At 37.6% G+C, this 25,759-nt stretch overlaps 2 protein-coding genes and 1 non-coding gene across 9 annotated transcripts in view; 1 reads left to right on the forward strand and 2 right to left on the reverse strand.

Annotated features, from left to right (window-relative positions):
• The window catches only part of LOC124163086 (elongation of very long chain fatty acids protein 4-like), an 89,230-nt gene extending 69,140 nt beyond the window's left edge, over positions 1 to 20,090 (forward strand). For 3 of the 7 annotated variants that reach the window (XM_046539879.1, XM_046539878.1, XM_046539881.1), the window contains 8 exons: positions 14,243 to 14,291; positions 16,400 to 16,504; positions 16,588 to 16,775; positions 16,861 to 16,941; positions 17,693 to 17,864; positions 18,673 to 18,800; positions 18,957 to 19,106; positions 19,947 to 20,090. In XM_046539879.1, the coding sequence (XP_046395835.1) occupies positions 16,423 to 16,504; positions 16,588 to 16,775; positions 16,861 to 16,941; positions 17,693 to 17,864; positions 18,673 to 18,800; positions 18,957 to 19,106; positions 19,947 to 20,030 (885 nt within the window). In that variant the 5' untranslated portion in view covers positions 14,243 to 14,291; positions 16,400 to 16,422 and the 3' untranslated portion in view covers positions 20,031 to 20,090. Of the gene's footprint in view, positions 1 to 13,811; positions 14,068 to 14,242; positions 14,292 to 16,214; positions 16,505 to 16,587; positions 16,776 to 16,860; positions 16,942 to 17,692; positions 17,865 to 18,672; positions 18,801 to 18,956; positions 19,107 to 19,946 lie in introns of those variants that run through there. The other 4 variants (XM_046539874.1, XM_046539877.1, XM_046539876.1 and 1 more) reach the window with 3 other exon arrangements.
• Positions 4,101 to 4,173, reverse strand: Trnar-ucg. Its single transcript has one exon. It is a non-coding gene; the product is annotated as a tRNA-Arg (tRNA).
• Positions 20,091 to 20,582: 492 nt separating the features above from the next.
• On the reverse strand, positions 20,583 to 25,605 carry LOC124163084 (acid ceramidase-like). Its single transcript, XM_046539871.1, has 8 exons — positions 25,300 to 25,605; positions 25,179 to 25,219; positions 25,012 to 25,096; positions 24,160 to 24,443; positions 23,678 to 23,822; positions 21,433 to 21,654; positions 21,059 to 21,289; positions 20,583 to 20,803 (listed from the first exon to the last, which is right to left on the reverse strand). Exons 1-8 carry the CDS (start codon positions 25,429 to 25,431, stop codon positions 20,714 to 20,716), a joined length of 1,230 nt encoding a protein of 409 aa, XP_046395827.1. The 5' UTR covers positions 25,432 to 25,605; the 3' UTR covers positions 20,583 to 20,713.
• Positions 25,606 to 25,759: the final 154 nt, after the last annotated feature.

Here is a 25,759-nt window from a genome sequence, read left to right on the forward strand (position 1 = left end):
CTACGCGTTTCGTCGTTACAAACAACCAGGGACGCCGACTTACAAAAAACATTGGGGGCCCCAAACCGGGGATCTTGCCCCGGGAAATTTTATAATTAGTGAGTTTTAAGTTTTTTAAGCATTTTAGAAGAGTCATATGATCAATATTAGAACCCTGATAACTCGAATCTCGATATCTGGTCACTCCGGGGAAAATCGACAAGCCTGACACATTTTTTCCTCACACCCATAATGAATTTTTGAGGGGGCTCGGGCCCCCTCAAGCCCCAAGGAGTCGGCGCCACTGCAAATAACATTATCAAGGAAGTCTTAAAGAGTTCCACCTTATATATGACTTGGTGCTTGAAGGGAGGGGGTAAGGTGGAGGATGGGGTTTGGGTGAGGAGTGAGGATATTGAAGGTTGTGGGGGAGAACTTAAAAATTTCTACCTTCTTCAGTCTATCAGGGAAAACTTCTTTGATCATTAACATTGACTGGCGTCACATTATATGTTGTCTTTTGGGAGATTTCACTGCTTCGGGCAAATGAAAATTCGTTGATGAGTCATCCATTTCGTTATGTATATTTTTATTTGTTTAATTATTCAGTTATCCATGTTGAAATTTATGACATTGAAGTTTCCTTTGAACTTAATAACCGGAGAGTTAAAAATAACTTCCATAAAAAATTAGTAATTTATGTAAAAAGATGCGTGTCGTATAACAAATCTTCACTTTCATACACGTACTTTCCATTCCGATGCACCCGAATGCTTTCAGTTACATTACTTACCTTTAATCTGTGGCGCAAAAAGAAAGCTCAGCTAGTGAGGACAGGAGCCAGGCACAGCAGTATGAGTTCTGGGCGAAAGTCATCTCTATTTAGTTTTTACGTACCATTTGTCGATAGATTATTATCCTCGTTCATTCCAATCTTTCGGAGAAGCCTGCTTTCACATACATATCGTGAACGGGATTCTGCGATTCACGCTGTTGAAGCCTTGGCAATGATTCTTGACCTACATCCACATCGTTTCATCCTCCGGTGATTTTTTTCTCTCCTTTCAACCTACTAGCGTTTCGGTCAAGCGGTGGATCTTACTCGGCTAATTGTGCGTGAGGCTTTTGCTGCTACGTGTAAGCACTTGTAAGTCTGGCCGGAATAGTTTCATCTTAATTCAGGGGTTAACATTTACTTGATCCTTTTCCCGTCAGAATCGCTCGCTTACACCCTAATTTCTCCGAAGAGATTATATTCTTGTGAACTAGCGGATTTTGCGCAAAAAGCACACAGCGAATAAAGCGCAAATATGCGTACGTGTCGAAGAAAGCGCGCAAGGGCCAACGTGACAGTTTAGAGTAAGAGTTACGTTACCAGAAAATGAATACTTAGAGCTGCTTGGGGGTGAGTCACCACGCATCATGGCAACATCAAAGCGTGTTTGAAGACAGTTTCATATATACAAAAACTTTGCCAGATCTTCTGTCAAGAAGATAAGCAAGACAAGAAAATAATTGTAAATAGCAAACAGATAATATTGACGAAGCTACTTTTATGCTCATTTAAATCAGGCATAAGTATACTGTACAACTGAAAATTAATTGTTGAAATGTCCAGAGGTGCAACCGCGAACAATATGCGCCTATTTTTTCTGTGTGCGTTACATTTATTGTTTCTACGAAGATAGGGACTAGATTAATTTTTTACCTACAAAAAGGTTAACTATGCGCTTTTTTCGCGACTTCAACTGTATCTGGCTTCATTTCAATCTGTAAAGACAGTATTGAGGACTTATTATTTCCTTGAACACATAATACCTACACATGCTGTTTAGAAATGAAAGACTTCTCCTTATGGCGATCTTGCTTTTGAAATAATAATTAATAAAATGGAGACTTAGACATAGGAATGTCACTCCTTGTGTCCCAAAGGTAGACTGTTTCGCATACCTAACTTCATAGGTACTTTCGTAGGTTAATCAACTCGATATTGGTATTTTCAATTGAGATACTGAATCATGAATGCTATAGTAATCCTAGAACACCTAATGTGGCATTAGCTTATTCTATATGAGAAAAAACTTCATTAAATTTAGACTTTGCTACCTGCCAAGTAACCTGCGAATATTGCAAAATTACCGCTACCCGAATTATTTTCGACGACAGCAAAAAATTAGCTTGACTCCCTCGCAGCATGTCATAAATAAATTTAGCGTTGAGGCTGAATTCGATCACTTAATGGGTAGGTTCCAGTGGCAGTTGTGGAGCATTTCCTTCACCCCGTAATCTATCCTTAAGGGAGAACTAAAACCGTTCAACCGTGAAACAATTTCCTCCCCCTCCCCAGAATCTCCATCGGCGTAGCTGTACCTTTTACGAGCTTTTAAAGCTACAATAAAGTTCCTGAAACGCGCACCGGTCAAGCGAAGTTTATGATTCATGCGCGCGAGAGAACAAAAGAGCATTCCTTTTTTTTTTGCAACACCGTTAGAAATTCGCGATCACGGCCGAGGCAATTGCAGAAACTTAATCGGAGAAATGTATTGCTCCCGTGCACCTATAGCTTTGACAATTGAGAAATTAAATGCCCTCGTAATCGTCGAAAAAAAAAACGTTCCCAGTGACGTAAAACGCCCTTTTTCGCAATCCAATACAAGCACTTTATCATGATGTTGTCATAGAGCTTCCTGCACCTGATGTCCTGGTCAAACCACTTTTATTTTCTTTTGATAAATCAGCACAATGCCATTTCTCTTTCTCACGCCTACCTCCCCACACCTGTAGGAAATTCTTGGTTGAAGGCAGACTCGTCTGGACGCGATAACTTTACCTCGCACCTCGCTTACTCAATCACTTTCCGCGCGATGGCGAAACCAGCCGAACCGGTTGTTGTCCCCGATGAAACCAAGACTATATCTGCGGAGAAGGCTGAGAAAAAAATACCGAACGATAATTCACCTTGCAAAAGCCAAGCCCAAGGGGACTCCATAGAAGAGGTCCAATTCCATCCCGTAGAAGGTTGATTTCTGTTGCCACCACGGTCGCGTTTTAATCCTTTTTGAAAAATGTCCGCGGCGCGGTGATGAGTGCAATGCGATCCAGTTTTTTCCCCATATAATTTTCAGTATAATGTTTCTAATTTCGAGGAATATCATTGAAAATTTAAGAATTTGATATATCACATCATTATGTGAATAAATTTCGGTTAGCACCCTTAATTATATCTTATTTCTCCGAGAAACTCGGATCAATTTGTCCGTCAGCGAACCGAGTGGAGACTTCAGTAAACCCATTTAAATGCGCGGTGGTGAAAAACACATGTAGAGATGGACTTGAGAATCCTCGCTTGTATTATTCATGGCCAAGCCATTCCTGCTCAGTTGACCCAAGGTTCTTTGACTCACTGAATTCATACCTTTAGGGAAACCAACCAGCTTGTGTTTTGAAGTTTTCCACACTATTCCACTGTATTTCAAGCAATAAAAAATACCTCCGCTTCGGCAATGAATGCCTAAAAGCAAGAAATATATTATGGTGACATTTTGGCTGTGATATAGTTGAAAATACGCAAAACAAATCTTGGGAATAGTCGCATATGCGTTAAGGACAATTATTCCGTTGGTGCCAGAATTTAGCGGCCTTATTAATATTGTGTTGAAACAGCATAAAGTTGGCTCAAAAATTTAGTGGTATTTTTACACAATTAGCGACGCGAGTTCTTGGCAGCAGGGAATTTAGGGAATTTACATATTCTTCCGCGGTCTCATGGAGACCTGTTGGGAAACGATAAACGAAAAATAAAATAACCTCGGAGTAGCAAATACGATCCTCAAACGCCAACTGACATGACTCTCGTAAAAAAGCATTCTTGCGATATTTTTATTCGAAGAAATTGATGCCGTGGGAAATATGATGATGAAATATGATGAAAAACTTGGCGTTTGATTGCATATTTGGATTAATTAGAAATCCTGTAGGCTATTTTTCTTTTGAAAAAAAATTAAATTATAAAGAGTTTAAATACCTCAGTAGATACTGCAGTAAGAAGTCGGCATGTCGCAAATTCAGAATTAGGCAAGGACAATACTCCGCAGGCACAGAGACCGGTAAAAATATTAGGACGACCACGACAGGACTCGAACCTGCAATCTTCGGATCCGAAGTCCGACGCCTTATCCATTAGGCCACGTGGTCATGTTGGGATAATCGTACTTGACTCCTTTCTTACTTCATGTAGTATTGATGACGAGAGATAAGAATAAGGTCTATTGTTACTCTTCTTGGTGAGTTTGAAAAATATATTTCTTGCGCAAATAAACAGCCATCAATATTTTAGTAATGTATCAAGAGATTATTGTATTATGGGTTGATCGCATTGAAGGGAAAGTATTTCTCAACATTTGCTAAAACATTTTGGTTATTATAGCATGGATTTCCTGTAAAAGATAATAGCTGTACTACAGGATAAAATATACGTTAACGTAATGAAATCGCGCCATTTATAAATTTTTGACTGCATCTCGCTATGGAGGTTACAGCTGTGATTACGTATCCTGCTTAAACATCTTCAAAGAGAATCTCTAAAATTGTTTCCGATATATTCTTGAATCCTTTCGTTCGGCAAATGTGCTCATTTTTCTGCACTCAATCCCTCTGGCGAGACCCTTTGGACCATTCGATGGGGAACCATCCTCAAATTTAGGGAAAGGTTTCTGGGCTTTTTTTTTTTACATCGTCTTCGAACCATCATTCTTCTTTCAAACCATCCGTCCTCCGAAAGTTTTCCGCTGAATTTTTTTTCTCTGAGAAGCTCACTGTTAACTATTACATCTCCTTTGGCCAGCACAAAAACAAAAGAATGAGCTGGAGCTTAAACATTTTTTGTCTTCATTTCCGCGATTTTTCTATTTTTTGCCCTCCGTCTCGATTGTGATTTCCCTCACTCCTTACTCTATCTTCCCCCTGTGTTCTGCATGAAAAGTTGAAGCGCGCGACCTATTCGCTTTTTCATTATCAGACGTGAAACTGATCATCCTTCACCGATTCTGAGCAGGGGGGGCCGTGCCGTGATGGATATGCTCTGCAATAGGGTAGTTTCCTTCATCTAAGAAACGAAAGGCATTGATTGCGATTCGTTACCCACCATTAGTGTATTTATAATATACAAATTATTTCGTTTTAGAAATACCGGTGTAGACGAATGGCAAGGGTCAATTTTTATCCTCATTTGAAAACGGCCAGATTTGCGCCCACGCGATGCCACTCCACGTGACGTCACAGGGACCTAGTAGAGTATACGAGTAGTTAGGAGTTATACATCGTCTGAGATCACCAATGCATGAATGAGGCGCAGAGCCTAGGGAAGCATGTCTTAATAATCACTTATTAAAACTGGCTAAGGTCGGAAAGTTTTCTTCGTTTGATAAGGTATTAATAATCCTTATTTAAGCCAAGCGCTACCAGCTAGCAGCCTGCGTCGTATCAGCGCTCAAGCCTCCCTCAAGGTCACCTCACAGGGCGGCAGCGGGAACGAGAAATACGTCACACGGAGAGACTTCCCGGCATTCATACTTACCCGTCGCGTTTTCGCGCGCTTGAAAATTTTCACTTTTCATTTCATCGCGAAAAATAGATATCGTAATGTAAAATCGAAATGCGTGAAATACGTACTCCAGAAGTAATAATCTTTCGATATAGGCTATAAAAAAATAATAGGAAACCACCCTATTGTAAGAATAGAAGAATGGTTTTATTTCTCGGCAATCAACCATATAAGGAATCGTAGAAGGAATTGTCATCGTACAATATTTGGAACTAATGAAGCTAGTTGTACCGAGATTTAAGTGAGGAATTATCGCTGAGTTTAGCCGAGATTAAATCGGAAATGTTTATTTTTTTAATTCGCGTAACATCCAGTGAAAACCCCGTCAAAAATTTAGCAAGATTCTTCTAGAGATTCTAAGCGGGCTAAGGGCTCCATATTCGCCATTATATCTGCTTCGGAAGAGAGGGGCTGCCTATATAGTGGCGATGCCAGAGTCGAACGTCGAGGTTTGGTGAGATTGGAGCGATTTATCGACGGAAAATCTGGGAACTGTTCCGATGCGATTGTAAATTTTATAAAAACCGACGACTTACATTACTGAGAAAACTTTATTTGTTTGAAAAAGAATTTTGGTGACGGAGGCATGGATAAGGTATCAGCTCGGAGGGTGGGGTGAAATGGCTGTAGAAAATTCGATAGAAGTAATACGTAGGCATACGCAGGTGACGTATTTGGAATTCTGGTGGGTTAAGAGGAGGTTTTTAATGCTTGAAAGACCGCAATCCTGAATTCTCAAGAGACACGGGTTCAGCTACATCGTATGCATCAGTAATATTTCGAAGCCTGACCACGTGAACGGCGATAGAATTTACATGAATTGCAATGAGAAAAAACCTGGAAACGAACCACGGACCTTTTGGTTTCCGGGCCATTGCGCTGACCACCACGGTTCCTGAATTCCCATGGCAATTGTACCGAGGCTCATTGTCAGTGTCAAGTACTATGTGTTACGCCCACGTGATCAACCATGGATGGCAACGCGAGGGATACAGGACATCAATGAAGCTACATCCGGTTGAGAGCCTCAAACCTGCGTTAAGGTTTTTTTACACGGGGCACGTCATTGCGTAATCTGACGTATTCACGAAGGCGCAGTGAAAATTGTGTAGCGTAAAGCGGTGAATTGCAAGAATGAGAGATGGCTAAATAGCCCCTGCTCTAATTCTCGCAATTTGAAAAATGTTTTCTTTGCTTAACTTCGCAATGATATGCTCCATGTATAACGGCCTTTAATGCCGCGCATGGAATCCCGGGACAGGAGAGTTTTTTCTCTAGTCAAATTCATGCATATAGCATGTATCATTTCCAACGTTTCTTCTACCTCACCTTGAGGCCCACCTTTAAAACGACTTGAGAGTGCTGTCCGTTCTTGGGAGAAAATGTATGAAGTGTAGGGTGGGTGAGGGATGACCGTATAGAGTTGGTTTCTTTCCCCATTCTCCCCTGAGTTGCCGGCGCGGAAGAGAAAGGGTTGGGAAGGAAAAGATGTGGAGAGGGAGGCGTTTGGTGTGATCGGACGCCGCGGCGTGCCTTTGCCTCATTCTTCCTTCCCCTTCACGCATAAGTAGGCTAAGATCATCAATTTGAAATAGAAGGCTCGTGGTCCACGGTGCGAGTAGCCCTCGGAGCGTTTTCGGATGATACCTATAACCATCCCTCCGGAACCGTTGTGCCCCTCCCCCCGAAAGGAACCGAAGCCTCGATACGACGAGACGTGGCGTTCCATCGACTGGGACGGAGGAATTTTTCCTCTTCGTTTTTTAAACGCATTTTTACGGGTTTGAAACAACTAAGATTTTCGGCTCGTTTTTGTTTCAGGTCGGAATCAGGTCAGCCCAAGTGTATCCGAGTCTTTTAAAAAATGGGTTTTAAATTTGGGCGATAACTATGCACCGATAGGTTATTCCCGCTGGTCGCCTCAGCACAATAAATTATTTACGGCTATCGAATCAAATGAGCGTATTTCTGGCTGAAATAATTTATGACAACTTCGAGCTTCATGCATAACGATTCAATTTTTGTGTTTTCAAACACTTACACATTGCCTCGCAAACCGCTGCAATAAGACTTATTATGTTAGAGATGGTGTATTTAATGGAGAGCATTTATAGTACGCTGATGTTAATAATTCACGCTTGTTAATAACGAAGGAATCGAACGATACATTCATAGGGAATACAATGAGTATAAGAGCTATAAGAGTTTCACCCAGTTTTTTAACGTTCGGTTTATTTGTTTAAATGGGTAACTATGAGGAAAAATTACTGTACATTGTGAAACCTGAGCAATGCGAGTTGATTGTAATTCGCATACTTGAGGGACGTGAGGCAAACAAAACCCCTTCCTGTCCTTGTGTTTATTTTGGTTTCGGAGGATCTTCACTCTCTCCGATGACTCCGTGCCGAGATCTAGATACGGAATCTGAAAAGACCACCAATCAACTCTTACCAAATGATGACGTGCCTCGCAAAACCTGCCCCAACAGCTGAATCCGGTTTTGTGAACTTGCACTTGGGAAGGCGAGAGTGAAGAAACAGGTTTCTCTGAGCAAACGAAGATTTTTCGTGGCCAACGTTATGTCAGAACGAGATTTCATGACCACATAATATTTGCTGAACTCTCACCGGAACCTGCTGTTATCCCGATTTTTCCTCCGATAGCCGGAACCAGCTGCATGACGTTTTTGTTATCTTTTTCGCGGAAGTGTTGTATTCCCTTAGAATGTATCATTCTATCCCTTCGTAATTGACAACCATGGCACTTACCTGCTGAACTTAAAGGGGTAGGCCAGTACTTCAGTGCTGTCCATTTTCAATAATTTTGTGTAATTTCTTAACAACTAACATTTGATGAAAGTAATTAGTGCTTGATATCATTTTAAAGAATAAATTTTGCTTTTATTTTTTTCATTTGTTTATTTAGAGGCTAGATTGAAAGGTTTACCGCTTTGTTAAAAAATGGCAAACTACGTTTTTTCGAAAGACGGATGGCGTAATATTACGCCCGTAGCAAAAATCGAAGGATTTCACGTGGCGTAAAATTACACCCACAGCAGGCAAAGCGTTAACATCAGCATGCTAAAAATGCTCATCTTGATATTTTATATTTCATCAGCTTCATTTTATGTCCTCCCGGACCTAGAAATAAATGGAGCAACTACTCTGCAGGACAATGTATTGCTTCAAAAGTAGGAGAATACCAGCATTGTTAATAGAAGAACGGCTTAGTGACTAGAACTATCTTGTTTAGAATAATGAGGCAAATACACTGAATAAGATAGTAGTAAGCTCGAAGAAAATTAATCATACCGGCTTTCTATACGTTGCTCCTTGTGCAATACTGGTCTAATGAAAAGAAATCCCTACAGTTTTCATAATAGCAGCTTTGGTCCATTGTACATACATTAACTTAATGCCTTAAAAACTAAAGTTAATACTTCGAAACCAGCTTTCTGTAAAATTGAACTCTATCGAGTCCTCTCAAGAAGATCATTGTGGATACCGTTATTTGAGGCACATTAAATTTGACAGAACGGAGTGGGTCGGATGCTCCATGAGAAAATTGAAGGTGACTCACTCACATAGCTAAGATAATACTAGAGAAGAAGTAAATTGACCGTGGAGACGTAAAAAAGGAAGAGAGCTGAAATTAACCGATCATATTTAGCAAGGCTAAATAATTAATGATGCTTCAAACTTTTGCTTATTTTAAAAGGAATCATTTCAGTACTACAAGAAAGGTAATCAAAATCGCGATCAGTAAGTGAAATAAAACATGAATATCTCTGTCAACAATGGTATTCATTCTTAAAATTTTCCAATTTTTTAATCTTTGTTGCTGAGATATCTTTGGCCTTGGACGTAAGTAAAAATCATCTATTTGAGATGATTCATGGTGACAGGGGCGCACCTAGGAATTTAGGCTGGGGGGTGGGGGGTTTAGGTGCAACTAATACCGGTGTGTGTGGGGGTATGGAATACTCACCAGGATAAGCGGTAGGTGCGAGATTATTAAATTGCGGAATTTTAAGATAAACGGATCAAAATGGTGAGTTTTACGGCTTTCTGAGGGATATCTTATTAATCCTTACACTATTCTAATAGTAATATCAATCCAATGAAGTAAAATGGATTACACTTAAAAATTTCTCTGAGCTCTGGGGGGGGGGGGGGGGAGGGGTTTATCCCCCAAAACCCCCCCCCTCGCTGCGCCACTGCATTATGAACATATATTTGTGAACTATCGTATCTGGCTTTATTACAATCTGTTAAGGCGATTAAGGTGTTATAATCTGTAATCAGATGAAATAAATTGAGGTCATATTATTTCCTTGAACACATAATACGGATAGATACTGTTTCGAAGTGAATAATTTCTCTCTTTGGCGATCTAGCTTGTGATATTATAAGTGATAACATTGAGAACCACACAAAGGAATTTCACTGCTTGTTTTCCACTGGTAGACTGTTTGGCATACCATAGTTTTATTGGCACAATCGTAGGTATCATTGTGAGCATAAAGATTCATCCTTAAATTTTTTAACCCTTGGTCGCAGAAACATCTTCGGCCTTAAGACGTAAGTAATAATCATAATTTTTTGATGATTCATAGTACACTCGTTTCTCTGACCTCGATTCGTACTTTTCATCTCCGTTCATCAGGAAGGGAGCTGTCACCCTCTGCCCACCCATCTTGACGTCCCATTCTTCTGCCAACTCCCATCATTTTTGATGGATGATTATACCTACTTTCGCGCGTCATTTCAAATGACACGAAAACTCAAATTGAACGTGGAATACCTTCGGACGTCTAAAAACAGTCCAATCAACCACCTTTGTATGTTTTAATCGAGGATGTGACCATTGAATCATGAGTTCAGAATGGAAAATTCATAAGATAGCCTAGGGTGCTCTATTAAACCTCAATAACCAGTCCTATAAAACCTCAGGCATAAGGATTCGATAAGAGTCTTCTTTCAGTTAAACATTCAGATGACCTCCTATTCACTACTATATCGGCAAATATTATGTAAATGAAGAGGAATTTTACTGTAAATAGTTATAAAATTTCATGACCCGATCATTGGGATAATTATCTCAGATATATAGCGATAAGTTTTTAAAGTTCTCTATAAATATATTAGTATGTAACTCTCTCTCTGCCTCTGATGAAATAATTATACTTATTGTTAGCTGTTATTCAGCGTCACTGTCTTACGTTCAGGCCCGTGCTGGGCCGCCGGGACGTATCCCGTGCGCCCAACAGCGTGAAAATCTTTTGCGCCCTCCTGATCCGAAACTGACAGAATTTGCAGTCAGAATACCAACATTGAGCACTTAACTTGATTTCAATGATGTCTCATTTAACAGCACAATTAACAACGTCTTGAGTAAAGAAAATAATTATTAAAATTCAGCGGCGCAGCGAGGGGGGGTTTGGGGTTAAACCCCCCCCCCCCCCCCAGAGCTCAGAGAAATATTTAAGTTTAATCCATTTTACTTAACTGGATTGATAGTACTAATAGAAATGTGTAAGGATTAATAAAATATCCCTCAGAAAGCCGTAAAACTCACCATTTTGAATCGTTTATCTTAAAATTGCGCCATTTAATAATCTCGCACCTACCGCTTATCCTGGTGGGTACTCCACACCACCACACACCCCGGTATTAGCTGCACTTAAACCCCCCCCCACCCTTAATTCCTGGCTGCGCCCCTGTTAAAATTAATATAAATCAATCTCGTAAGACTCGATTCCAAGAGGGTAATGATTAAAATTTCAAAATTTATTTGTTATATTCCATAACCCCCAGACGCACACCCGGTTGTCCTCTCCCTCCATTGTGCTGGCGCCCTCTAGCAATGACTGCCCTTCGCCCTAAGAAGGGGTCCAGCACGGGCCTGCTTACGTTAAGCCGCAGATCGTGGTTATTATCATTCTAATATTATACAAAACGACCGCCATTCTTTCGCAATATACGGAGTGACGCTCATCGTTCGATCGCTCATCGCAGCATCGTGCGCTCAGAATTCGTGGATGTTATTCTGGTAATGAGTTATCAGCATAAACCCTTATGGTCGTGGTTCTCCGTCTTATATGTACCTACAATTATTCTTGTATGAACAGAGAGAGAGAGAAAAAAAATATTTCGCAATCCCAATACAGAATTTTTAACAAATATTGATACATACTTGGAGGCTACTTAGCCTCATATAAGGATTCTATAAATTTAAAAGAATAATCATTTACATTGTGCAACTATTCCAGTATTTAGCGGACCATTTTTTATCAAGTGATACAAACTAAACAAGAAATGATAAAGTCATAAAGGAGACTAAACAAGGCAATTTCCTAACCTAGTACAGAAACAATATTTTGTACAAATATGCCATTTGAAAAGTGAATTAATTTACATTTATTATGGTAAGGAAAAAATCAGAGCGTTAACATTGTTTAGAAACAGCTACCTAGCTAAAAATCTTTGCCTAAATATTCAGCTATTGTTGAAACTACGTTTTGGAGAGAGAGGGGGAAGGGACGATTTCCCAAGAACGACTGGCATAGCTCAATAGTCTGACAGATTCGATTGATTGGGGGGATACCTAGAGCCATTCGGATGATCTGGTGGAGTAATAAGGGAAAAAGCGTTTTTTAAGGATTGATCGCGATGAAGGAGAAGACTTGCTTTTAAGGGAAAGCTCCAGTTAAGTTCAAAGGAAATTAAAAGAGCTAAAAAGAGAAATCAAGTTTCCTTACTGAAACATCCTGCATCTAAAAATGCTTCTGCGTAAATTATTTTAATGAGCTTCGCGTATCCTGAGTGATGGAAGTGAGGGATAAAACCCGATCAGCTTTCGAAAAAACTGATCATTTTCTGTAGGAGCTGATGGAGTTGGTGATTTTGTAATCCAGGGTGCTTGCTCGAGTTTAATGAGATGCTTCTAGCACCTACGCAGAAAATAATTTTTAGCAATCGCAACTTCATTTTTTTCAAATTTTATTGGCTGGAAATGGGTGTGGCTGAAAATAAATATCTTCTTCCAGGAATTGGTATATCTACTCGAAATACCTTTTAAGATCGTATCACATTTATTACCCGTGCAAAACTTCATCGAAGTACCCCAAGCTTTGAACCAAGCTTTACACAATTAATTCACTCCGTAGCGCTTTCAACCAGTAGGGATATTCAGCATTATCTTTTCCTCACTTTTATATTTACTTGACTACGACCGCTTTCAATGCATCAAGTGCGATTTTTAAAAGATTTAAGAGCACGCATCACATTTCAAAGGCTATTATAAGTTCATAGGAAATTAATATAGCTGAAAAGGCGACGAGTTTTACTTAAAGTATTTGCCTTTTGAAAATGGCGCTTGACGCGTTGAAACGGGTAGATTTCTGGTAATCATAAACATTTGGAAAATAAAAAAGTTACTGTATTATTAGTTTAATTGAATAATTTAATTTCACTTAGCAAGAAAACACAATAATAAGGTGAACTATTTTCACAATTAATCATAATTAGGCACAATCATAATACTAAAAGAACTTAATATATTATAGCAAAACAGTCAAGGTCAGCTGTGTGCCACATAAAATAATTCTGCAAAAATTTATAACGTCGCTAACATCGACGATATCTGTCCCCGAAACATTTCTTTTATGTAAGTTTATATTTAATTCGCTTGAAAGTCCATTGAATGAGATACGTATTATATTGATAGGTGCATTCATACAATAATTTGTATTTACACTTCTTAGAATGTACTTTTTAGCCTTACTTTTTTGATGGGACTAAAAAGTTCAATTTTCCAGCCAATTCCATGCAACTAGCTTTATTAATTACATCATGCATAAAGAGTAAATCATGCATGATTCTTCTTTACCTCATTGTTTCCAATTTAAACTCATTCAGCACAAGTTTTTACTCTACATGGTTCTCTAATAGGGGATGAACACTGTGGCGTAAATAATAAATCAATCTCCGAAATATTTTTGGAATAAGTGTGAAAAGAATAACTTACGTCTGAAATCAGCAACGGTTTGGTGACGATAATCAATCGATAATGCGATCAGGGTAAAAGTAAATGTTTTACCCGAAGTAATGCATTTTCGGAACTCTTTGAATATGGCGCCGAGCGTCCGGGCAGACAGGGCGTCGCGACGCTTGGCTCATGGGACGGTATCGATTTCCGCTCCATGTGTGCGACCAGTAGGCGGGGCGGGGATCAGTCCAGTGATTCATGGCGCCATTGACCCCCACGATTATAAGTCAGCTCTCCGTCGAAAGTAAGCTTTGAGATGGTGTGGTGAACGCTGTAGCCTAGGATATTCGTCGGAGATAAACCGTTAAATACTCACCTCAATGAGCAATCCATCTCTCGGACGCATGGACTTGATTGCTCAGCGGGATAGCTTGAAGAAAGGGGAGAGCTGAGAAGCCGCCCAATAATTGAAGCCCCTTGGACTCTGGAGGCTTCTGGTTTGTTTTCTTAAGTGAACCCGACGCTATTTTCCCCATCCACGTATTACTTCGCGCAGAAACGTTCCTCAAACCCATTTGACCGCGAGATTTTACGAGTGGAAACTAGCTGGTGAGTCAGCTTGTTTATATCTTTCGACGAGATGCTAATGAATGTTTTTCTTCTTCCCTACAGGCCCGCCGTGGATGTTACGTCCCTTTTCATGAGAGCTTGATATAATTTGGTGAGTGAGAAATAATTTGTTTGGACTTGGCTTCACCCTTTCTGCATGAGCACCGCATTTCCGATAACCAGGGATCGAAACCCTCCCACCCAACAATCAGAACCCAGATACCACCACCCTTCACAACCTCGAGGAATTAGATATACATATCGTTATTAAATGGTATTAGTATCTCACCAATGTATGAGCATTTTTGGTTCGTGCTGATATATTTATTTGAAAAAAAAAATTGCATCCTGTACCCATGCACGTTTTCCACCTTCTGCGCCCACTACGTGAAGTTAAATCGGAACCAACCTCTGTAACTTAAAGACACAACTTCCAGAAGCCACCTGTTCCGGTAGACCACCTGTTCATGTCACTGTGAACGCAATCAACAAATTGCTTGGCCCCGTGATCTCGAATCCGGGTCGCGTTTTACTCCTCGAGGCGAACGCTATGATTCTCGAGTACATCACTACCGCGAAATCGATTGAAAAAGTCCGCGAAACACATGGAATTTTCGCCGTATCACTCGATGAGCAATTATAAACGGGAAAATCGCAGGTTTAACAGTTTGTTGGTGGCTTTGAGCACAAAAATAATACGCGCGTAATGGAGAAGGTGCCGGGGGTTGGGGAGAAGGTCAATGAGAGAATGGGAGTCCCCTTACGGGGACTGGGTCGCTTGGGCCCACTTTCTTGCTCCTTTATAGTTCTCTTTGTCTTCCTTCCATTACCTACCTTCCCGGAATGCATGAATTTGGGGTCACACTCGAACACCGTTTCCGTCAGCCTCAGTAACCGCTCAGCTGTCACGTAAACCATAATATGTAATGTTATTTACGGGTATAAACGCGTCCATTAAAAATATCATTATCATTGCAATAGAACATTAATGAAGGATGAATCACAAAATTACACATAATTAGGGTTATAATTTTCAAATGCACTACGGATTGCTTGATTCTTTCATTAAACCTTTCTAACCCAGAATTGCTTCTGGTAAAAATCAAATTTAAAGATTTCTCATTTTGAAAAAGTGAACATTTTCTACTTAGTCCTAATCATCGAGGCAGCTTAATATTTCGCCATGAAACTTTACCAAACCAATAACAAGTTGTGTAGATTTTTCCAAAATAGAGCTGAAAATTTATACATTTTTGATGTTACCTAGAAGCAACATGGGTCATAATGGGTTGACAGTTAACCAGAATTCTTCTAGAAAACAATAACCTCTTGAAAATTATGATCACTTTCCCTTCATCACTGTCATCTAAACCATAGAGTAAGTATATACTTACCCTATGCCTAAACGGATACCTAACCATGGGTGAAGTTTAGAGTTTTATGTCGGAGGGGAAACAAACCTACTGGGGGTTTGAAATAAGGGATATTCCATTGTCCCTTAGTGTTCCTGGAAAATTTGTTTAAATTAGCCTCTGAAAACAGTTTAAGTCATACCGCAGACTAAAATTTATTTAAAATTTTGATGTTTTTGTTTTCAATGTCCTTAAATGTACAATTTTTGGACAAATTACCATTTAAGTTAGGGGGGCCACGCAATCCATGCCCCCTGAAACAACACCCATATACCTAACCTGTCCTCTTTTTTTTGCCAAAATTCACTCATAATTTATAAAGATGGATTAATTTTAAACAATCAATACAATTATTCATTAATATCAGTACAACACATGTAATATATAGTACGTATATTCGCATTTTGCAAAATTGGGTTCTGGCGTCACGCTACGTAATTTCCTCAGGAAATGCATGGAAATAGTTTATTGCTACTAGAGCGATTACCTCTACTATAATTGCTTTCTTCTAGTATTCTGGTATTACCACTGCTTTTTACTTAATTATCCTTGGTTGGAAAATGCACAATTTCAAACAAGATCTGATTTCATCTAAAGGTTCAATTTTCACCTTGGATTTTCAGACTTCGGCACTTTTCTGTTTTTGGAGCTATAACCTACTAACTAATCTACTTCTGGAGAAATGGAAATATGCATTGTTGTAATTTAGAGAGAGAGGCTAACTGAAAGAAATTAACACCATTGGAAAAGGAAATTTAATGTTTAACTGTTAACACAAACTTATAAATCATGAATCCGTATCTCACAGATATATTCAGTAAAGGAATCAGTATGTCTGCAAGTGTCATCAACTCCACACAGGAAACTGTATATGGCCTGTACAACTATTATCTATGGACGCTGTCTTTGGCAGGTAAAAAAAACTTTGTAGTTAACGCTTTGTTTTGATTTACAACAGAATTTTAGGTAAGATTGTTAATATGATTAATTTTTCAGATGTGAGAACAAAAGGATGGCTACTAGTGGATTCCCCACTGCCCACGCTACTTTACACTGCAGTGTACTTGTTCATTGTTTGGATTGGCCCCAAGCTCATGAAAAAGAGGAAACCTTTCAAATTAACATTTGCACTTGTTCCTTATAATTTATCAATGGCAGCACTAAACTTATACATCTGCATAGAGGTAAAGGATATTATTCAATGGCAAATGAATTTGAGCTAATGGAGTTTCTCCAAATTCATTAAAATTTTGTTAAAACTTTTTTCAGCTACTCATTGCCTCAACAAGACTACGATACAGCTATGTATGCCAGCCGATAACACAAATCATGCATCCTGATGAGATACGGGTAAGGATAACATGCTCCTATGAAAGAAAATGAACTTACTTAATGAGGATTTGAATAAGATGTGGCCATCATCACAAAAATAACACTGAGTCAACTCCACTGTTAACCAAAATGACAGGAAAAGGAAGTACGAAATGTTTTGATCATTTCCAATGTTACCAAAGGCACTTGAGAGTTTTTAACAATACATATATTTAATGCCAGTCAGTTGAATAAAATGTCACCAATTTTTACCAATATTTAAACATTACTTGATTTTTAATACATAAATATACTGTCACATAAAACCACTTTACACCTTTTGATCTCTTGTGAGACTTGCAGATGAACTTTTCTGGGGCAATGTATATGGCATAGCATGCACTAGAAGTTTTTTTTATTTTAATAAGTGATAATACCAGTGGTTGTAAGTACATAATTACATTGTAAGAAATTCTTCAATACCATAAAATATTGCACACATTTCCGCAAATCAAATCTATTTTTCGCTTTGGCTTTTTATTATTTCATAGCAAACTTGCAATATCATGAGATTTTATGGCCCTTAAATATTTTTACGTTGGAAGTGCATGGTTGCCTTTACCTTGAGGGAAATCACTGTAAAGTATGTACTATCTTGAAGTGCAAAATATTAATAGTAAATTACTTGCACTATTTTGGTGTGAAATACTAACTTCTTGATTATTATTAATATAAATTATTTATTAATTATTTCATGTAGTTTTATTAACTCTCACTATTCTCTTTTCAGATAACACATGCTGTTTGGTGGTACTATTTCTCAAAACTGCTTGAATTCTGTGATACATTTTTCTTTATTTTACGAAAAAAAGAAAACCAGTTAACTTTTCTCCATGTTTATCATCACTCCACGATGTTTTCTTTGTGGTGGATAGGAATCAAATGGGTGCCAAGTGGATCAAGTAAGTAATTTTAATTTCTTTTTCCTGTGTCCACATGCTGCCTGTTTTGCAGTCTTTTTTCCACTCCATAAAACCCTCGTTTGCAAAACATATAAACGTATGGAATGATGTTGAAGGAAAAATAAATCGGGTTGGATTCTCAGTCGAAGTGAGATTTTCTGTTTTTGGTCATCATTCCATCTCCACGCCACCACTTTGTCATGCGTTTATGTTCCAGTCTCTTTGTTGCTACTTCTTTATGTTAACTTTATTTATGCTTATACATATACATTTTATTATATCTATTTTAGGCGATGTTCACATAAAATAGATTTTTCTGTACCGTGAAGAAGGGCACTGCTAAATTAAAAATTTTTAACGGAAAAAAAACTATTCGCCGTAAATCAATCATGTATGATTTAAAATGAAGCTAAGAGTAACATTAAATAATATAATAAATGGGTACAGCCAAAAAATGTAAATAGTTAAAAGACATTACATCTGTCAAAATTATGGGACTTGGTTCTTCTATGTAGCTCACCTATCATGGTCCTTTTAATGTTAATGACTCATGAGTAATAATGAGTAATCGTACTTAACAAAATACTTATCCCAAAAGGATTCTTGCCATCAATTCTATTTGGTATTTAGTATGATGTTTGAAGTAATCTTGAAAAAAAAAAAAAAGGTTTTCCAGGAAAATTCCACTTGTCCAATTTCCATTATGCTAACTTAACAGGCAATCCAAAATATTTAATGATATTGCTTTTTTTACTTTCAAAACTGAATGTATTTCCTTATGATATGATAATTATGAATTCATTTTCAGCCTTTTTACCTGCTATGGTAAACAGCTTCATCCATGTTTTGATGTACACTTACTATGGCCTTTCAACATTTGGACCAAATGTATCCAAATATTTGTGGTGGAAGAAGTATTTGACCATTTTGCAGCTGGTATGTTGAAATACTGCTTCAGTGTAATGCATATATGATAATAAAAATGAAAATAAATATTAATTTACCACAATGCAATTATTGACTAAGCATAAAAGTTATTAAGGCATCTATCAGTCAAAAATGAAATATTAACATTTATGATTTAAATTTCAGGTCCAGTTTACCACTGCCTTAATTCTTGGTGTTAATGGCATTAAAAATGGATGTGACTTCCCATTATGGATGCAATATGCTCTAGTCATATACATGGTATCATTCATCGTCTTGTTCGGAAACTTCTATGCCAAAGCATATGTTGAAAAAGTAAGTAGAATATAACACTGATAGAGAAAAAAATGAGCTCCTTATTGGGATCATTTTGAGTATTTCTGTAAAAAGATGCTTCCTATTCATTCTTGTAATCTAAGAAACTTACATATTGTGACAGACAGTAATGATAAATGAGTGATGCATGTAATTACAAATGATATCAAAACAATTGAAATCCTTGATATCAACAAAAATGGGTGTCAGAATTAAATTTTTTTCCTTAAAAAATGTTCGTGCAAGTCTGTAAGCAGTTTTTAATGGAAGGCAAACACCACAAAATTGTGGAAAAGATATTCCTTGCCTTATCCTTTAAGGCATAATTTTTCATTTTCCGAGGCATTTTCTTTAATCAGCTTGATGATCAAGAGTGTATAAAAATTAAAAGTGTAGATGAAAGGTAATAGATGCCAGCATTACTTTGACTCATCAATTATGTATATGAAAGGAATACAAAATGAATAGTATGTAGTACATATATCCTATGTTATAGTTATGTCTGGTCAACAAAATCATTCGCCTTGACTGAGATTTTCCCTCTGTGGATTTTTTGCATGATTTTGTACGTTTTTCATGAAAAAATCATGTTTAATGAGAAATTATTACTATACTTTGAAATCACTTGAGGGAAATGAAGAACAGTTATAATTTAAAATAATCTTACATTACTCTTAATGGAATACTACTCACGGAGTGCTAAGTTTTCTTTCATTTTGGAATCAAAATCTCTGCTACTAATAATTTATATAAGAGACCATAAATTTTACCTATTAATTTATCTTTCCTTACAACATACTTAAGCATGTAATTTTCATAGTACTTATTTACTATTTCCAGGGAAAGCAAGTTCTTTATGGAAGTCCATCTAAGAAGGTGAAATCTAGGGCCGTGCACATGAATGGTTATAAAAAAGAAAACTGAAAACAATGGTTTATCCTCTAGGAGGACAATTTTCTTACCAATGGAATCCTAGCATTTCTACCACCTTAAAAAAAGCATTAGCCATCTCATGAATGACTTTTTTTGTATATTTATAAGAGACGGGTGAAACGAACAAGTCAAGCAAATTACCATAAACAATCATTCAACAAAATGTGCTTGCATTTGATATTTTATCATGAAAATTAATTATAGATACATAATTTTGTCGGGAGTGGATTATTGTGTGAGTATGTTAATGATGAAATGTCATAATGAAACCTATAAACCATGTGTGTAGTGCATCAGGGTGATAAATGCCTATTTGTAACAGCATGTTTTCCTGTGGAAAAGAGGCTGGTAGCTTACCTTGGCATGTACTTAAAATTAAATGTTTATATATAGTTCTGTTCACAAACAGGACCATTTTTTGTAAAACTAATAAAATTGGTCAAGGGATATGATTACACTGTGGGCCGATAAAAGCTAGATTCTTTAATACTCCAGTAAAATACTCGATGCTTTGAAGAGATTCAATTCAATACAAACATGTTGTCAATTTTATTTTCTTTATTTGGATGAATGTAGAAAAGTTTAAACAAAATATATTGTGTCAATTTATAAAAAAGTGTTGACTAATACCTTTCGGTTGAGTCATTGTAAATTTCCTTTTAATATTTAAATGACTACCATGGCCAGCAGGGATCAGCACAATCCTGTAGCCAAACATTAAGATTTCCACTGGCTGCTTGCATTATGGCACTGTAAACTGTGAGCTATATTGGCAAGAAAATGAGACAATTAGCAAAAGTGAATTACCTACAAGTTGTATCCGAAGATCACTATGCTCTAATGCTACTACACAAGATTATGGAGGCATTATTGTCTGAAATAATTTTCTACCAAGAATAAATCCACAGAAGAAAAAAGCATACAGCATAGTGAATGACCTAGAACATGTTGCAGATTCAAATGTGATAACTAATACTAGATCCTACGTTCGTCTATTGTTAGAGAAAGTGGACTTTTACCTTATTTAAGACGGGACGAGTGGAAAGAACACTCTGCAGTGTTTTCTCTGGATGTTTGTGCCCAATCTTTTCTAGGCAGTATTCGGCTGGATCCCGACGATTGTCAAAAAATGGTGGTTTTTTCCAATGGTCCGAATTAGTTTGGACTAGGTACCATGAAGCATTTCGTTGATTTTCTCCTCCTAATGGCCAGATGTCACTACTATCTCGTCCTCTTGTTATGACACTCCCCTAGCAAATATTTTTCAATTCAGTTAAGTTCAAGAATAAAAAGCAATAATGATTTTAACTCTTTTTTTAATCACTGATACCTGAACTAAAACCTTCACCATGAGACCAAGTATGTATATGATAAATGCTTGAAGCATACTTACCTCTCCAGGCTTTGTCCCAGCCAGAATGAAGTACACAGGAGCAACAAGTTTAGGAGTTGACAATAAATGCTGAGCAGTCGTATATGTATCTGCATACTCCATGACTTCACGAGTGAGTAACCCAAGCCATTTCTCCTTGCGGAGACCAATAATCCATTCCGTAATTCCTACAAATCCCCCATTCAGCCGAAACCGCTCATTAATGGTCAGAGAGAATGCATCCTGGATGATTAAAAATTAAAGATCATAAATAACGCACGTAAGAGTAATTTATTACAATGAAAACACATTATACACAAGTAACAAAGTCTGAAAATAAAACAATTTATGATAAAATTAACATTAAAATTATAAATGGATGTATTTTGCTGCATAAGAATGGAAAGAAAGAAAACTTGCACTCATTTCCTCTGTAATTTTCATTTTTTCAGCCATTATTGAAATTGGTGCAAAAAGCCAAACAAAAAATGCAAAAAAAAACTTAAAAGCTACTTAAACGGAAAAAGATTATAGTTAAAAAAATTAAGAAATGCTTTGAACTCCCCAAAATCATCCCAAAAAAATTATTCATCATTAGAAAACTTTTTTCCATTGAGTGCTGAGTTTTCGCCGACCACTTCTTCAACTTTACCTCAAACACAGATGGGAGCCTAGGGCCACAGAAAAGGTATACGTGCAACTAATATATTCTAGAGTGTGGGAGTTAAAGTTATTTTGACATGGAAAAACAATGTGGAATGAACTTGCAAAATTTTTTATCCTTAAGTGCCTCTCAGTACGTAGGTATTAATAGGGTAGTTTCCTTCATCAAAGAAAACAAAAGGCATTGATGGCGATTCGTTACCCACCATTAGTGTATTCATAATACACAAATTATTTGGTTTTTGAAATACCGGTTTAGACGAATGGCAAGGGTCAAATTTTATCCTCATTTGAGAAAGGCCAGATTGGCGCCCATGCGATTCCACTCCACGTGACGTCACAGGGACCTAGTTTCTACACGAGAGGATAGGAGTTATGCATCGTCAGAGGCTACCAATGCATGCATGAGGCACAGAGCTCAGGGAAACATGTCTTAATAATCACCTATTAAAACTGGCTAAGGTCGGAAAGTTTTCTTCGCTTGATAAGGTATTAATAAACCTTTTTTAAGCCATGCGCTACCAGACAGGAAGGTACTCAGCTACCCGTTAGCATCCTGCGTCCTATCAGCGCTCAGAGCCTCGATCAAGGTCACTTCACAAGGAGAGAGGGGGAACCAGAAATGCGTCGCACGGACTTTCCTACTTACGCGTCGCGTTTTTGCGCGCTTGAAATTTTTCACTTTTCATTTAATCGCGAAAAATAGATATCGTCATTTAAAAATCTAAAAGCGTGAAATACGTACTCCAGGAGTAATAATCTTTCGATTTAGGCAATAAAAAAATAATAGGAAACCACCCTATTGAAAGAATGAAGGATAGTTGTAACATTATAGAGCTAACAATGGTGGATGCAAACAACTCTTTGACGCTTGAATTAATAACACCAAGCATCATGAATTCAAACACTGATGCCTTGAGAGGAAAGCAAAATGTGTGTAGTATTTTTTTCAAGATGACGTTTTGCGGCCTGTGCTGGCCACATCTTCAGATACAGTCTTGAGTGTCGACATATGGAGATAGCCCTCTGAATATACCATCCTAATAATATTATTTACTCCTACATTTTGATTTTACAGCTAAATAACAAAGACAGCAAATAGAAGGAGTTTTAGGTGGTCTCCATCGTCATAGGAAGGAGCCACCATCAAATAACAAAAATGTATGCCAATAAAAGAAAATAATCATGCAGTAAATAATACATGAGTGTTTTAAAGAAATAAATGCTGAATTATTTCATGTGAGAAAAGCCAGTCTTTGGCAAGTCGTAACATTTTATTTGAGAAGACTAGTCTTCAGACAAAAGCCCTAGCCAAAGAAAAGCATTAATATTGCACATTCTTACAGTTTTGTAAAATTATGACAGACTGAATCTCCTAAAAATAACAATAAAATTAAATAAAACAGATCATTGTGAACTAGAAAGAATGGAGTGTAGCATGATAATGATAGAACGTCAATTATTTTCACAATTTATAAATGTTTTCAGCTCCAAGGCAGCTGCTAAAATTTCCCCTCTTCTCGTGATGTATTCACAACCCACGTCCCCTCTATCTTATGATGTGCTAACACCATTTCAATCTAGCGGGAATTATGGTACTCACTTGCTTTACTCCAGTAAGAATGCCGGTATATCCGACAAAATTCACAGCTTTGTAAATCACATGCCCCTTTTTATGGAATTCCAATATCACAGTAAGTTTTCTGAGTAATTCTGGGGCAATCCAAGTCTTATTCTGTATATTCCACCTGAGAAGATAACCCAACAAGAGAATTAAGGTCACTGACACCTTTCCATAAACAATAACTACTAATAGATACAAGGGCGTACCCAGGATCATAATTAGGGGGGGGGGGGGGCAAGCCATGGGATTTGCGAGATTATTTCCTTGAAAAATTAAGTTTTATTTCAGTTATGTATCTTATATTAATATATATCATTTTTCGTGGGTTTAAAGAAAATTTGTTGAAAACTTTCGTTTCAATTCACTGCTGATTTTTCTTAGAGACTTTTGCGGTTTTTGCTTCTGGGGGGGGCAGCTGCCCCTAGCTGGGTACGCCCATGAATAGATAGCCAAAAACTCACCCCATAAATAAACCAAAATCAAGATTTCTTCCATGATATATTTCTCCAGAAGGAGATTCAATAACTATTGAGGTACACACAGAAAATAATTCGTAAAAAACATTATAAAGAGTGACATCACTCAAATGGAGATCCAATTCTTCAGCAATTCCAAGTAATTCTTCATAGTAGTCCTCGGGTAATGTTTTTGCCAAATCAGGAAAATATTTATCACAAAGATGATAGAAACTTTCTCCAAAAATTCCAACAAATTCGTCCTTAATAGTACCAATCAGATCCAAGACCTAGGTTTGCAAGTTTCCAGAAAAAAATAAATGATTAAATAACATTATTGCCGACTGTAACATAATCATAGGACTTCATCAACGTTAATTTCAAAAAGAAAAAATTCACATTTAAAAAGATTATGAATTAAACATTAGAAAAAAAACAGCAATAAAATTGAATAATTCAAAGTTTTATATGAAGCACAAAGCATTTTGTCTGGTATACCTACTTCCTATGTGGTCAGGGTGGTCAGGTACTCACTACAAGAAGTAAAAACTATGAAGCTGGCAGTGCCTCCATCGGCTACAAATCAAATTGGGGAAGCATAGACTACATATTGACACTGACAGTCCAAAGCAGATGTGCCTACTGAATAGCCAGTTATTACCGACACTCTAGGAAAATTGGCAACCAAAACAATTTATTAGAGAGAAAACTCCTGATGAAATGAACGATATGATACAATTACAGTAAGTTTCAAGGCATCAACAGACATGTCTTTCATAAGTTATGTCCTTCCCATTTTCCAGTGAGCGAAAAAATAAAGGTAACGGACTGGTAAGAGCAGTAAAACGATCACAGTACCTCTTTCCTGTAGTCATTCAACAAGGCAGTCCATCTTTTCCTGGGAGGCACGTCGAGATCAATTTTATACATGGAGATTTCACCCCTAAATGGATTAATAAACAAACAATGTTTAAAAAGTAACATGCATTCATCCATTGGGCAGTAATATATAAAAATTATTGTACCGTAAGGGTGCTCTTTGAGCAGTGGTCACACAGCCGTTGAACTGTAAGTAACAAAAGACACAGTGGTTGAATGCTCATTTCAAAATCATATTAATTAAATAATTATGACTTAAATACCCACAGGAGGAAACTCCGAGGCAGGAGGTGTAAAAATTTCGATCGAACTCTCTTTTCGAGAACATGATGATTGTGCGAAAATAAATGCAAAACAAAGGACAACTTTAACGTCCACTAAGTGTTTACAACTACGCATACTGATATATTTCCTATGATGCTATTTCATAGAATATTGCTTGGGGAAAAGAAAACTACACTACACACTGAAAACTTTCACCTCATTTACCCTACAGCATGTAGCCACCGAAGTGGAAAAATGAAATAAAAATAGGTACACATCAAAATCACCCTGCCCTTGACTAATGAATCACCCTCCTTCCTTCTACGCAGAATTAACGCACTGCGCTGTAAACACCAAACAGCTGGCAAACGCGGTAAACAGCTGTGCGGCTTGCATTGCGAGAGGGGGGCGAGGCGCTTGCTGTTTCTTCATGTAGTTCTCTCGTTGTCCAAAAGATAGCAGA

The sequence above is a fragment of the Ischnura elegans genome, chromosome 7 (genome assembly GCF_921293095.1).
Source record: "Ischnura elegans chromosome 7, ioIscEleg1.1, whole genome shotgun sequence".
Taxonomy (NCBI): domain Eukaryota; kingdom Metazoa; phylum Arthropoda; class Insecta; order Odonata; family Coenagrionidae; genus Ischnura; species Ischnura elegans.

Coding starts and splice junctions, on each gene's coding strand:
- LOC124163084 (XM_046539871.1), bottom strand. CDS start 25,431: ATGCGTAGTTGTAAACACTTAGTGGACGTTAAAGTTGTCCTTTGTTTT. Junction 23,823..24,159: donor GATTTTGGTTTATTTATGGG/GTGAGTTTTTGG, acceptor TTATCTTCTCAG/GTGGAATATACAGAATAAGA. Junction 21,290..21,432: donor CTGGGACAAAGCCTGGAGAG/GTAAGTATGCTT, acceptor AATATTTGCTAG/GGGAGTGTCATAACAAGAGG.